Genomic DNA, 14989 nt, shown 5'->3' on the forward strand with positions numbered 1-14989 from the left:
ACCATACAGTAAAAAAAAAAAACACGCCATTCACCTTCATTCTAACTGGAAAATCACAAAGGACTGCTTTTCCATGCCGCCTTCAGCACATGTGCCATTCAGGAATCTGTGAGCTACGTTTTGGTGGCATGTCAGCCTTCATAGGACGGAAGGATTGACTTAACATCCTGTGAGCGTGTTCTGCCTCTGCATCTAAGTACACCTCCATTGAGATTCACACTTTCCATGCTGTATGAGGTGTTAACTTCAAGCCTGCTCTGGGTTGCATTTTGCATTCTTGATAAAAAAACTTTTTACACCTCGTATTACTCACCAGACAGTTTCTCATATAGGTTACAGTAACAAACAGGTTACAGTAACTCAAACAAAAAGTAGCTTAAGTTCTATTTAAACAGGAGAACAGCATCTCGTCTTTTAACCCTTTTACTACAAAACCTTAAAACTTGACATAACATGTTTCTAAGTTTGAGGTGTTTACATTTTTAGTCTGCCTGTAAGAAGCCGTTGTTGTTTTTTTGAAGTGCGTGTTTTGGAGCAAATATAAAATCCTTCAGCATTTTAGATGATCCCCTACTAGACAATAAAGGACATGGATCACACAGTTGGGATAACCTTCAACAGATTGATCACAAATGATATGTAAATTAATGGGAACTAAAGGCTGCTGAAAGGAGGAAAATGCATCATCAAAGTTGTAATTCTGCAGCTTCCTTTCAGAAATGTAAACATTTCAAGACATGCTTGAAGTTGATCATTTAATGTTGACCAAGAAGCATTCTGTCTTGTTTCACTCGAAACAGCATCAACTTCTGAGTGGAGATGCATTTTTGGAGTGGTAAACTACAAACATCCTTTTGTGGTCCTGTTTCTTTTTTACCCAGCATCTTGAGAGTGTGCAATTCTTGTGTGGTTTCCTGTGTACTAGAAATAAAAACACCAGAGGGCTGAGCTTGAATGCACAAGACCTAGTTATACAGCCAATGGGATGGTTTGAAACCTCTTCAAACTATGCAGAATAATTTCTGATTTCATGTATATCATAGTATGAATGTATCTATTAATCAATGTGATCAATCTGAATTGTTTGACTTTTTTAAAGTTTTTCATAATTCACCTTAAAAATGTTCCCTCATGAAGAATTTCAGCAACTTTCAACGCCAACTATTTTGGTGAACAGCTAGAGAAAAGCATCATCCTTTTACTTCAATTGAGAAAATGTTGTGTTTATATGTTCGTTCTCTGGAAACTTAAAACCAATTTAGCTGCGTTTAAGACTAATGTGCCGATGTCCTTAACTTCCAATTACCTCCTGATGTGAAGAAGAAACCAGACAAGAGGGGCGAACAGATGTTTTAGGTTAATTACCAGTTTCATTTAAAACGAATAAATACAAAAGATACAACAAATATGATTGAAATAAAAAAACATGTTACACAATGATATCAGATTAAATAAATTATTGTTAAGTAATGTGGTCTTTGGCTCTGCATCCCAAGAAAAAGCGAGGACATTTTTAGTTTGATTATCCATCCAGCGTATTAAAGAATATAGCTTCCATCCATTTGAGGTCCATGTGCTCATAAAGGAGTCTTACAGCTCATACATCCCAAAGGCTGTGGCTCCCTCTTCGTAGTCCACCAGTGAACAGTCTTGTACCCAGACACTGAGTTGGTTACCACTCTCCAGTGTAACTACCCCCCCCTGCGTGGCCGTGCACAGGTTGGGGACCGACCCCCTGTGGCTGTCCAGATTGCAGTACGCCTTCATAGCAACCTCATCTTTGTCCGTCATGCTCTTCCTCAGCATGATCCAGCTGGTCAGCGGGCGCCCTGGGTCACCCTTGGAGAAGGTCACCTTGGAGTAGACATAGTACTTCCCAGACTTCTGGATTGCCAACTGGGTTGGGGAGAAAAGGCTGATGTTCCTCAAATCTGAGTGTTTTTCGTCCCACTGGAGATAACCCGCTGAAGAGACAATATTAAGATTGTTATAAGTCTAAATAAATAGAAATACTAGAGATAGTTACATAGATGGTTGTGTACTCATCATCACATTTTTTTTATTTTTTTTAAAAATGAAAATAAGTTAATTGTTTCTTACCTGTAGATGTCTGTGTGCGTGCTTTCTGACTAACTACCATGCTTGCTAAAGCTTTGTCGGTCCTTTCTGATGAAGGACCTTTCTTCTGTTCTGATAAAAGCAAGGACACTAGAGACGAGAAGGAATATGTGGTCAGAGACAGTGTTGTGATTCAATGTTTGTATAAAAGTTCTCATGTAAAATACTTTTAAGAAATAAAATGAAAAAGATTTACTTTTTGGATTTACTTCAGCTGAGGAAAAATGTTCCTGTGAGGGGAAAAAAAAAAAGCAAATCATCAGGAATGAGTACGGTAATTCTCCTTTGTTTGAATTAATAATGTCTATAATGAAATATCATCCTAACTGTGTTCACATCATGATCATCTCAACAACACCCTATGCTGCAAAACATCACATCTCACCTGTGTGTATAAAGAGCATTTCCTGTGCTACATTGGCCTAACTCATGTCTCTCATGTGGCCTTCAGTTTTTATTTCTTCTTCCTTTTTATTTATATTTATATTGCCTGTTTTTTAAACTCACTGTCTCCTCTTGCAAATGTTTTCCAATGTGGTTTTCATGCTACAAATGGCAATAAACTGAACTGAACTCAACTGAACTCTTATTGCACGGAGATAAAAAAAAAGAAAAGAAAAAAAGGTAAACCATCAGATTGAACTAATCTATTTTGCGTAAATGCAGGAGATTATGCATTTGCTTCATGTTTTGAAATAAGTTAATATGGCAGTGAAACAGGAATAAATGGTTAAAGCCAATTTTTTCTTTCTTAAAGGCATCACATTCATCATCAGCAAATTCATGGCTAATTTAAATCTAGGATTTCAAAATGTACAATGTAACTGTAGAGTTTATATATGCAGCTTATTATTTTGTCATGTTCACTGCAATATTAGAAATCTCTTATGAAGTGAACTCTTTTTTTTTTTAAATTTACCTTTTTGACATTGGAGGACAAGAAGATGAATCCTACGATGGACAGAAATAACTGCAGCAGCACCACACCGAGCACAAACTGGAGGAGAACCTTGCTGTGGCCCTTGGATGGAGCTGGAGCTGGGATGAAGACCGAGTGGGACCCATTGTGGCGTGGAGGTATGGGCGGTGGAGCCAGGCTGGTCTGGTAGGTGTTGATCATGGTGGTGAAGAGAAGTGGTGAAACCTTGAGAGGCCCAAGACCTGTGACATCCCATGCACCTTCTGACTACCGCTCTCTCAAGCAGCTGAGTTTTTCTTTACTCTACTTCCTGGAAGCTTTTCGACTTGATGATCTGTGAGAGATGTGACCTTTGCGTGCATGTGTCTGTGTGTTTTCTACAAGTCCTCTTTGCATTTTTTTTCTTCTGTCATGCAGCTTGAAATCTGTATTTATATGTCAATGTGGTTCTATTTATGGACAACAACAAAAAACACATCAAGTGAGTTTTGGTGGCAATGTAGTATGACATGATGCACTATAATAGTGTTTTTAGTAGGCTGAAGTAGTCAATATTCGAGACATTATTATTATTTATACACATTTTGATACAGTGGGAGCTAGTTAACACAAATGACCACAGCAGCTGTAGCAACGCTTCAAATAGAAGTCATTTAAGGAGTCATAACAGAAGCAGGAATTAACACATATAGACCACAACTTTCCATAAATGAAAGGATATTAAATGGTTACTTTATATGATTGCAGGAGAGCAATCTGCCATCCAAGACAGCCTCAAAAACACTGGCCTGCAATTATGACTCATTTGCAGTCTAGTGTAACATTCTAAGTTTAATACATGCTGGTATGTTAAGTTTCTATATTGATACATGCAGAGGTATTCAGTCTACCACAGAGTGCTTGATGTCATGCCACATTCTGCTGAAATGAGATCTAATTTTTTCCATCCTATCCACTTAGCCAAATTTGAAGGGGGAAAAAGTATGAACAATATTTTCACAAAAGGACACATGGGGCTGCAGGAACTGGCCAACTATGTTCTTGTCAAATAATGTAGAGAGAGAGAGAGAGAGCTCAGCATTGGCCAATTAAAGTATATCATTTGGTCATTGTAAAAGCCATTTACAATGTACTTTGTAACTTTGGATGAAAATTATTATAGGAATGCACATGCTATGAAGATAGCTGTTAGTTTAAATGGCACAAAGAAAAACCCTTCAATGACTTCAAGCTTCCCTTTGTGGTTAAACATATTCTCAATAGTTTATTTTTATTTACACAGACAGAGAAATTATAGAGTTTATAAATATAGTATATTAATACCAGGAATATATATTCCATTTCAAATAAAATAATCCCATAATCCCGATAAATTACCGTATTGGTCCGAATATAACACGGCCTTTTCCCCCATCGAAATAGGTCCGAAAAAGTCGGGTCGTCTTATATTCGGGGTCTAGTATTCAGAGCGCAGCTCTAATTGTTCGCCTGTCCCTTTAAATGTCAACACGCATGACGCGCTCTGGGAGGAGCAGGGGAGCGATGACAGTGAGAGAGAGCACAGCGGGGGGGAGGACGTGTGTGTGAGGAATAGGAGACATCGGAGGAGAAGTTTGGAGAGTTTTAGTTTAGCGGTAGTTTAGTTAAAAACGTTGCCTGTATTTCCTCTGTTATTTAAAAATGTTAAAAACATGTTGATAATATTGTTTGATTGTTAATCGATTTTAATGTTGAATCATACTGTACATAGTTCGCCCTTGTGAAACACTTTGTTTTGAAAAGTGCCGTATACCTATACCGATAAATACAGTATGTTAATTATTATTATAATTATTAATACAACAGGTGTTTAATTCAATGTGTTTTTAATATTGTTATTTTCAAATAAAATGAAGTTCGAGCTGTGTTCTTAATAAAAACAAGATCTGGTCTGCAAATCTTTTTTTTCTAAATATGAGTGTTGAAAAACGGGGGTCGTCTTATAATCAGGGTCGTCTTATATTTGGACCAATACGGTAATTCTGTATTTTTTTTATTTAATTTTTTCCACTATCACAATGTGTGATCATTGTATGATATATAATATAAAGATAGTATTGTTGTTGTTGCATCACTATCTTTTATGATAAATGACTACTTTTTCTCCACCATAATTATCATATAGCACGATATGACATTTATGATTTGAAGGTCATGAAATATATGTAAACACATTTATGATTTGGTTTTTAATTCCAACTGATACGTGCAGTTGTATTTTATTTTTATGTAAACCACGATAGATTCATTGACTTGAAAGTTGTGATGTGCATCTGGATGTAGATTCTCAGAGTCTCTCAGAGAGCCGAGAGCTTTTTTTACATCGGCACATATACATATTGAAGGTTGACACGTGGCCACATGGCAGGACTATATGTTTCTAAGTTACATTCAAATGGTACAGAGTACACAAATGGACATATATTTTCACTTTATCATCAATCAATAATGAGTGTTGTGAGTTAGGAGAAATGAACACTGAATGAGGAGAGTTCTGATTAAACACTTGTTGTAAATTCCATATTTGGTCAGCTGTAAAAGATGAAGAACTGTTATGGAGTGTAGTGGACAACCAGCGTCTGGCGGCCATTGTGCCGGCTGCATAGGGAGGTGTTTCTGGGGATCTGAGGTTGTGAGGAGCTGAGGGAAGTTTGTCTGTGAATGGGGAGGACGCTTGTGAACGTTGTCCTCGCAGTTTGGAGCTCCTCTGTTTGAACGGACTCTGGTTCCCCGCTGCACTTCACTAAGGCCACAAAGCACCTGTGGAACTGTGTAGAAGCAGAACAAGACTGTTGATTTTTTTCAGTTTGCATGCATTTCAGGGGATAAAACGCCAAAGCATCATAGTAAAACTGAGATTAATGGCCTCGAGAACAACTTCAACAGCATCTGAAAACAATCAAATAGCTCCTATTACTACACAAAGAAACGCAGAAGCCCAATCAGAAGCTTGTATAAATACAGCTGTGCAGGAAGGAGAGCTTTCATGGATACAAATAGTAGCAATCAACCACCAAGTATGTTGCATATAAAACAAGGAAGAGGTACTTAAATGACACTGAGATAGACAAAAAATTAAATTAGACTGAGCTGCACCCTCAATGTCACAGAGAGCCATCGGGGTCTCCTCTGTAGAAGGAAAACTGGCCCGCTATTCTCTTCCAATTCTTTATTTTTAGTATCCAGCTGATGTTATATGGACTTTAGCCAACAGGACATACACAACATGCTTCAATCTGTGAATACATGAGATGTAGACAGATGTAGTAGATCACCTGGTTGTTGAAGAACACGTAGATGACGGGGTTGACCACAGTGCTGAACTTTGCCAGCACAGAGGGCACCATGCTCGCCATGGGAGTCACCAGTCCAGATCTACCGAAAGTGGCCATCAGTGCCATGACACCGTAGGGCATCCAGCACAGCATGAAGCAGGACACCATGGACAACACCATCACCAAAATATGCTGCTCTCTGCGCTGAGCCGACAGAAGATTGATCTTACCCACCTGAAGGCATAAAGGAGGAGAGAAAAGTTACAGAGGTTATAAATCTGTCATGAAATTTATTTTGACCTATACCCTGACTAAACTACTGTCATCGAAGCCGAGGCGCAGACTCTCTGAGGGTCTGAGCTAGTTAGAGCTAAAGGATTTGGCCTTGGCTGTGGTTTTCGGTTGTGGGCCTACATGTGTGGAAAAAACAACCCCCCTCAAGATCAGAGCTGTGCCCTCAACTCAGTCATTCAAAGTACAACTTAAGCCCATCTCTTATCTTTAGCTTTCCAATTATAAACTTATTGTTTGCATACTAACTGATTATATCTCAATATTTGTCTGATATATTTACGTAGTTTTGTCTTTTTATAGATTTTTTTTTTCATATTTGGAAATATTTAACTGTTTTAAAAGTGGTCTAATAATGAATTTGACTTGACTTGACAAAGTTTTCAATGATTGTACTTGTGAACAGGCATTTCTGTGTTTTCTTCTGTCTGTGTTTGTTGCAACCGTGGCTTGACTGATAACTTACACCTCTTACGTGTAAGAGAGGTGAAACATTTCTCTTAATGGTGCCATCCAGTGGTCAAAGACAAACTAGACACTTTGACACACGGCAACGCATGCTGATACACTCCTCCCTCTACCCTCATTAGTCAAACTTGGCCGGGGGACTCTGAGAGGAATGAATGTGCTTTATACAACAGATCTTTACTAAGAATCTTTTTAATTCTTCTAAACAAAAGTTGAACCCACATATGTCAACATATTAAATAGGCACATTTATAGGCACACATTCAACACAATTGTATACATGGCACATCTCAGTGGGTCTAGATTAGAATCAAACCCTGGTTGCTGCGGCAAGGATTCCACTCCCCCACAATGTATTAATAACCCTAGTTTGTCTAAACCACTGAGTAACACTGGCTTTAACAACAGCATCATTGTTATATAGTTTAGACTGTTGGCTTTTAACAAGAAATAACTGCCAGCACACATTTACTTATCAAAACTGTTAATCTTACAAAGTATTATTTGGTTTCTATCAAGGTTGCAACAAAATGCTGCAATACTGTGCAGACTTTTAGATATAACATTTCACAACACATGGTTTTTCACGATTAGTCTCAGTGGCTCCTCCTGGTGTACTCGGATATAAAGCTCTGCTGGACTAAAATCTGCTTGTAGACATTTTGTCATAAGCCAAGTGGATACAGAAGCATCTCATCAAAATCATTGACAACTCTTCCGCGTTGATGAAATACCCCTGTGGTCCCTGTCTCATGTGATTACCACTTTGCCTCTGTCTGCTGTGGCCCTCCACAGCAGTGAAAATCCATTTTTCAAAATGAATTTATCGAATAAGTTCACATTGCTTAGACACTCGATTACACTTCACCTTGTTTCAAGTCATGACCTCTGTAGCCTTTCTCCTCGATCGCCTTAAATGTAAAAACTATCCTGACACCCTTACACCAGCTGGGATTTCTGCGTGGCAGACTTTTAGTTTGAACATTACAGACAGGAAACACAGCTTCAGGAGCAAAACCAAACGTAGGACTTATTTTCTTCACTATTGAACCATCCTTTCTTTACTAATTGGACTCTAATGCTCTGATAAAAATTGAGTGTTTCGACAATCAATAGAGAGAAGGTGTGAAGGCAAAGTTGGTAGAAAACAAATCCAAGCTTGAGCCAGACTGATGCTGTTGTTATAAATGTCATCTTTCCCTCTGACGTGTTGGTTTAAGCCACCTATGGGAGGCTGGCAAAAGGCTCACACACTGATTGCTGGGTTTCTAAGAAAAGCATAAGGCGGGGCTCTTGGCTGGAAGGCGATGGGTGAACACCGCTGAGCCCTTAATCACCGGTACGGTAATCAAATCTGAAAGCCCTTCTTATCTTTGACTCCCTGGGGTGGATGGTGTAAAAAAAAAAAATAGAGGTGCTTCTACAATATCAGGTATCCAATAGTAACAGGTTGCTTCCATGTCTAATAATATCTTCTAGTTGATTCATGGATCAGAGTAGTAAAGAGTGCATTAAATGGACCCAACACCAATCCAAAGTCCTTAATTGTCAATTATTTTATTGCCCGGCAGGTTTACGTAAGCGCCACCAAGGCAAGGATGAGTCACTGGAAACTAAGAAGGAGTTGTTGCCCTAAAGGGGGCAGCAAGAGCCTCACACACTCCCCTGAAGACGTCAGCCAAATAGGGCTTAACAGTGTAGCTCCGAAAGTGAAAATCCCATTCATTTTCTCCATAGTGGATTTGATTATTAGAGATAACGTCAAAGCCATCCAAGGTAGACTTACCACAAGAGTGTCAAGCAAAGGTATATGCTCCACTAGCAGACACAAGTTCATATGATTTCACCCCTGTTTTAAGAAAAATGTGAGTGTAACAGCTGTGTTTGTAATTGGTGGATACCACTGTTACCATGGAAATGTTTCCTGCCCCCCCAGCACCGGATGCGAACGGATAGTTCCGCCATCAGGTTAGATAGCTAACACAAATTGTATTACTATCTTTGTTATGGGGTGTCTGTGGCTCAGTTGGTCGTCTTCCAGTTGGAAAGATCGGGGGTTCGATCATCCCCAGTTCCTGTAACTACATGTTCGATGTGTCCTTTGGCAAGATACTAAACACCAAGTTTTTCTCGTCAGTGGCGTATGAATGTGTACGAATGGGATTAGCTACAGCTGATGGAGACTTTACATAGAAACCTCTGCCATCAGTGTGTAAGTGCTTTTCTAGTCTTCTGACTGCAATCTCATGTCCATTTACTTGACTCCAGAAAAATGAATGTACACAGTCTTGTACATCTGCCTTTTCCAATCATTTTCTTGCCCTGAATCAAATGTTTTATAGTCACAAGTATTCCAGGAGCTGGTTGGCTTGGTTTCCAGCTTCAATATCTTGATATAAAGATTTTCTGAAATTGAATTGTAGTATTTTATTGGGGAAATTTACTTCCAGAATCAGAGCCGTTGAAAAAGTGGGCCATCAATGTTGAGCTCTATTCCTACCCACTTCCGGAGAAATTGTTGTTAAGATTTTAAACACAGAGCTGCAGCTTGAAGGATTTTTTTTTTCTTGATGCTACTTGAAATGACCTTGTAGACACATGACCAAGAGATAGTTGGAGTCTGACAGCCATCACTTAACCTCTGAGACATCTTATATTCAATTACTACATTCTGATAATTATGATACAGACAAACACAGATAACTGGTTACTTAAAAAGGGGGAAATATGGACTCTAATGGTACACAGAATATGAAGCATCTCTGCGTCTTTCAGGTTGTTGTAGTAAGAGCATGAACACATGATTGAAAACATGTTTCTTAATTGTTCACAAAAATAAGTCACAGGTATTTAGATTTAGGTTTATGTTACTTTAAGTCTGCAGGCAAAGAGATGGAGTTGAGGCAGACCAAATGAATACCTTAATTGCTGAAACACATCCATCAGATTTGTCTTGCCTGTCAGTTTGCAAATGGGTACCTGACTGTCAGTCAAATCAGTCCCTTCTTCTTCTTCTTCTTCTTCTTCTCGTTGCCTAATTATGATTGACTCATAGTCTTAATGAAAGCAGTAGCTCAGTCTGTAGGGACTTGGGTTAAGAAACAAAGGGTGTTCTGGGTTCAAGTCCCAGTGCCGACACAGTCTGGACATTGGTCTGGTAACTAGGGATTAAAAAATCCAGTACTGCCAAGGCACAAAACCCCCAACTGCTCAGGTGCTCTTTCATGTGCAGCCCCTCACTCTCTCTCCATTGTTGCCTGTTGTCCTATGTCCATAGGATCCTGTTTCAGCCTATGTGTGTGTGTGTTTCAGCCTATGTGTGTGTAGCATTTCTCAATAACAGACTGTAAAAGTAATTTCTCCTCATGGGATTAATAATATCTTCTTCTTCTAATGTAGTTAAAAATGATGATTTGTATAAAAACTTCCCCATCATACATGTTTTTTGCCAATAAGGGAATGAGCTATAGAGACTAAAAAGGATGTAAGCATGATTATTTCTGCTGTAAAGATGTGCATTTTAATATGGCCTCTAACATGGATTCTAGTAGACACTTGAGGACCTGCAGGTTTTTACACTTCTGCATCGGCTTTATTTTTCAGCACTTGAGGCTACATTTTCAATTAAAAGTGACTAAACGTTCTTAAATATGAATTCTGATCTCAGACACAAATAGCATGGTGTGTTTTAGTTTATGTAATATGCGTTTTTATCTTGTGTTAGTTGTGTCACCTGAATTTGTGTCCCCAAGGAATCACCCTGGAAAAAAACTTGTTTAGAATACTCTTCAATAAACACATATATATTCAGTATAAGCAGCAAATTAGGAAGTTAACTTTAATCATAAAATCTTTATTTTTGTATTTCTTTCCGTATTCATATATATAAAATAGTTGCATTTTTTTTTTTTTAATGACAAAAAAGTATCTGGTATTGCTGCAGATTAGCAAAAACTCACCCTCCTGATTGCCACCAGGATTCGTCCATAAGAGTAGATCATGAGCAGGAGGGGCAGCAGCAGACAGAAGATGAAGAGACACAGCACGTAAGAGATGCTGGTGGGGGAGCGGAGGTGCCACTGGACGGAGCATGTGGTCCCAGGTCCCTCAGGCCCGTAGGTGCTCCAGCCCAGTAGGGGTGGCAGGGTCCAGAGGAGAGAGTAGAGCCAGGAGCCCCCGATACAGATCCAGGCTTTCCTGAAGTCTGAGATGTCCACCTTTGAGGAACGCAGCACGGTGGTGTAACGTTCATAGGAGAGGATAGACAGGGACACCAGGGACACAATCCCTTGGAGAGCAAGAGAGAAGAAGACAGAAAAGTATATCATCACAAGTTCAGAACGCAAGTAAAACAATGATTCTTTCAACACGGGTTTGTCAGCCCACCTGCTCTACTGAGACTAAATCAAATCTATTCAAAGTCTGGAAACTATTCAGTGAAATGATAGCTGGAAAGAAAGCGGCTTTGAGTTTCTCAAACAATTCTTATATTTAAATACAATTTAAACCGATTGAGTGAAATAAAAATATATATTTAGATTTTTTTAAATGTATATATGTTGTTTTTTTAACCTTTTGTATGATATATTATGTAATATTTGTAAAACTATTTATAATGACAGCAGCCCAATCTGATTATTCTTTTTACTTTCTTACTTTAATTCAAAAAAGTATTCCTTTATATATGTCAGAAAAAAACAGCATGATCCTGTATATGAGCATGTTTGAGTAAGAGTATGTTCCTCCTTTCTTCAAATCCAATATGGCACTAAATCGTGATTGAACCTCACTGAATAGTAGGTATAGAAATGACTTGCCATTCACTCTAATCCCCGTGTAGGGCTTTCCTCTTCTATAAAGAATTTAAACTTCAAGCCCAGATACCTCCAAAGAAATGAAGAAATCAAGTTGAACGTTTGTCTTCATTAAGACATACAAGGGATGGCTTTCTAACGCTATTGATCCCAGCTAGATGGATTGTCATGACATTTTGCAAAGTGATTAGCCTACAGTTCACACAGTGGACCTAAATGACACTTTTAGCACCAGTAGGTCTATAAGGATACACATTTTGTGGTTTCCAGATGAAATGTCTCAATATGTTGGAGGAGGACCACTATGAAATTTAGGACAGACATTTAAGAAGATGAGTTGTAAAAAGGGATGAATCCCGGATTTTTCATTTTTCTTTATTTCACTTTTCACATTATTTTCTGATTTCACAAGAATCAGAAAAGAGTGACTCCCCGCCAACAGTAATGCATTGGTCCAAAGCCTGCAAAACAAAAACCTTCTCAGTGTTAAGTAACCTAGTATCCTTTTGAATTTATCAAACAAATTCCTAATCTTGGCACAAATGTTTTTGAAAAAAAAAAAGCCTACATGGGCTACACAACTCACCAAAGAGCGAATTTGCAAAGCCATACCACTTGCAGCCGCACTCTCCAATGAGCCATCTACCCTGCAGGCTCGCAGCGAAACTAAACGGTGTCCCGAAAACGCACACAAGGATGTCGCTCAAACTGATGTTCAACAGGATGAGATTGATGGGCGTCCAGAGGGAACGAAACTTCGCGAAGACAAGAAGAGCGAGGAAGTTGCCGAGAATTCCCGCCACTAAAATGAAGCCGAGACATACTGCCACCACCGTGTGACCGCTCCGGCTCAGCCCGCCGGGGAAGGCTTGGGGTGCGGCGTTGTCCCGCAGGGTGGAGTCGATGGTGATGCTGGAGCCGGAGAGAGAGCTGTCTGTGGTGCTGATGTTGGACCCGCGCGTGTGGAGGACCATAGCAGAGAGAGAGAGAGAAAGAGAGAGAGAGAGAGAGAGAGGAGAGAGCAGAGGGCGCAAGAGGAGCTGGACACACACTGCTGTGAGGGCCAATATAACACAATTATTAGAGTGTGGGGAGAGCAGTCAGTGTTCCCAGTGCACTACGTGTACCCCATAATGTAAGGTATTATCTCCACCCCTTTTTTTTTTTCTGCAGCTCTTACATATATTCTATTTCTTAGAATCTTCCCTTTTATTATAAGTCAGTTGCTCACAATTGTGTTGGTAAACACAACAATTCTTCCAAATCGATTGTTTGCTTGCTGGTTGACTTGACTTGGCTTTCAATGCGTTTAATTGAGGTCTTTTAGAAAAGTAATATTTACCTCCTTTGGATTTTAGGATTTTTTTTTTTTATTGCAGATGGGGAAAGCAAACAAAGAAATGGAGTACTTAACTTAATATGTCAGATGGGAAAGTAAACCACCAACCAAGCAGGCATGATAAAGAGATTCCAATCACATGCCTTAACCACCAGGCTCCTTTAAGTTTCCCCCCTTTGTATCTGTGATCTCATCTCCGTCAGCAAAGCTCATGTTCATAGGTGAATGTTGGAACATGGATCAACTAGTAAATCTAAAGGCAGATCTGCTCACTCCTCTCCACAATGCCTTGGTACAACAACTGCATAGCTCCTGACACTGCATCAACCAATCTGTTAATCCCATCAGCCATTTCACCGCCACACATGAACTTCATCTCTTGAGGCAGAACTCACTTCCAGCAGAGAGCCATGCTCTAAGGCAAGGAGGTGCTTACTCTCATCCCATCTGTCACACTCGACTGAAAACCACCCCTGTGCCTACTGGAGGTCACAGTTTAATGAAGCCAACAGAAACTCATCATCTGCATACAATTTTACTTCCCCAAACTAAACTCTTTCCTCTCCAAGGCTGCACTTTGAGATCCATTAAAAAACAACAACACAGATTTGGTGCCAAGGTATACAACTCTGATCAAGGCCATAACCGATAAATATATGAGGAGCACATGGATCATAACAACAGCCCCAGTAATTCAAAATCAAGGGTTACCCCACCAAGGACCCTCCTGGAGCTTAAAATGCAGCAGCTCGTGTTCTAACTAGAACTACTGTATTGGCTTCTCTGCTCTGGCTCCCTACAGAATCTATAATATAATTTGAAATCTTTCTTCTCACTTACAAAGCTCGTAATGGCCAAGCACCATCTTATCTTAAAAAGATAATAGTGCTGTATTACCCATCTAGAACATTACACTCCCAGAATGCAGGCCTGCTCATTCTATGCATCGATGCTATTGTTGCGCTGTTTGTCTCTATCCTTCTCTTTAGAAGAAGATTTACTTTATTGATCCCCACAAGGGGAAATTTCAGTTTTTACACTCTGTAGTCATGCAACACACACATAGGCTGAAGTATATATACACACATGCACACAAACAGGATTCTATGGACATGCACTAAGGGAGAGATGTCACTGCCCACAGTGGGCGCACCTGAGCTGGTGGTGGGGCGGGGGTTTGGTGCCTTGCTCAGGGGCACCTCAGCAGTGCACAAGAGGTGATCTGACCATGCTTGGTACAGACTGAGCTACTGCCACCCCTTTCTTTCTGTATCTCTCTCGATCCTGTTTTCCAAGCCCAGTTAAAACAAAGTTTTTGCAGATGGCTGTTCAACATGAGTCTGGTTTTGCTCAAGGTATCAGCCTCTCAAAGGCAGTTTTCCCCTGTCACTGTAACTTTGCTAAATGTTGGTGCTATAGCAATCTTAGTGCTATGGTCATGATGGAGTAAGGTATACTGCTCGTTTGTTAAGTGTATTTAGTGCATCCCATGTATTGAGACTCTCGTCTCGAGCAGTAGGCCCGGGTTCACTTCCACCCGTGGCCCCCTTCCGCATGTCATTCCCCACTCTCTCTCCCTGGTTTCCGACTCTTTCCACCTTCCTCTCTCTGCATTAAAATAAGGCACGAAAAGACCAAAATAAATTCTGTTTGGTTCGTTAATACCAAGAAAAGGATTTTTTTTTTCACGGAACAAAGTAGGCCAAATGCAAGAGACACAACCACT

General features: G+C 39.7%; 2 protein-coding genes across 2 annotated transcripts; both read right to left on the bottom strand.

Moving 5' to 3' along the window:
- Window positions 1-1346: 1346 nt before the first annotated feature.
- On the bottom strand, window positions 1347-3380 carry cd40lg (CD40 ligand). The gene is made up of 4 exons (XM_020635851.3): window positions 3038-3380; window positions 2315-2348; window positions 2101-2208; window positions 1347-1964 (listed from the first exon to the last, which is right to left on the bottom strand). The coding sequence occupies exons 1-4, from the start codon at window positions 3236-3238 to the stop codon at window positions 1591-1593; spliced, it is 717 nt and encodes a 238-aa protein (XP_020491507.1). The 5' UTR covers window positions 3239-3380; the 3' UTR covers window positions 1347-1590.
- A 1424-nt stretch (window positions 3381-4804) lies between these two features.
- tmtops3a (teleost multiple tissue opsin 3a) lies at window positions 4805-13581 on the bottom strand. Its single transcript, XM_065958437.1, has 4 exons — window positions 12511-13581; window positions 11070-11398; window positions 6352-6585; window positions 4805-5844 (listed from the first exon to the last, which is right to left on the bottom strand). Exons 1-4 carry the CDS (start codon window positions 12896-12898, stop codon window positions 5629-5631), a joined length of 1167 nt encoding a protein of 388 aa, XP_065814509.1. The 5' UTR covers window positions 12899-13581; the 3' UTR covers window positions 4805-5628.
- Window positions 13582-14989: the final 1408 nt, after the last annotated feature.

This window comes from Labrus bergylta, chromosome 9, assembly GCF_963930695.1.
Source record: "Labrus bergylta chromosome 9, fLabBer1.1, whole genome shotgun sequence".
Lineage (NCBI taxonomy): Eukaryota > Metazoa > Chordata > Actinopteri > Labriformes > Labridae > Labrus > Labrus bergylta.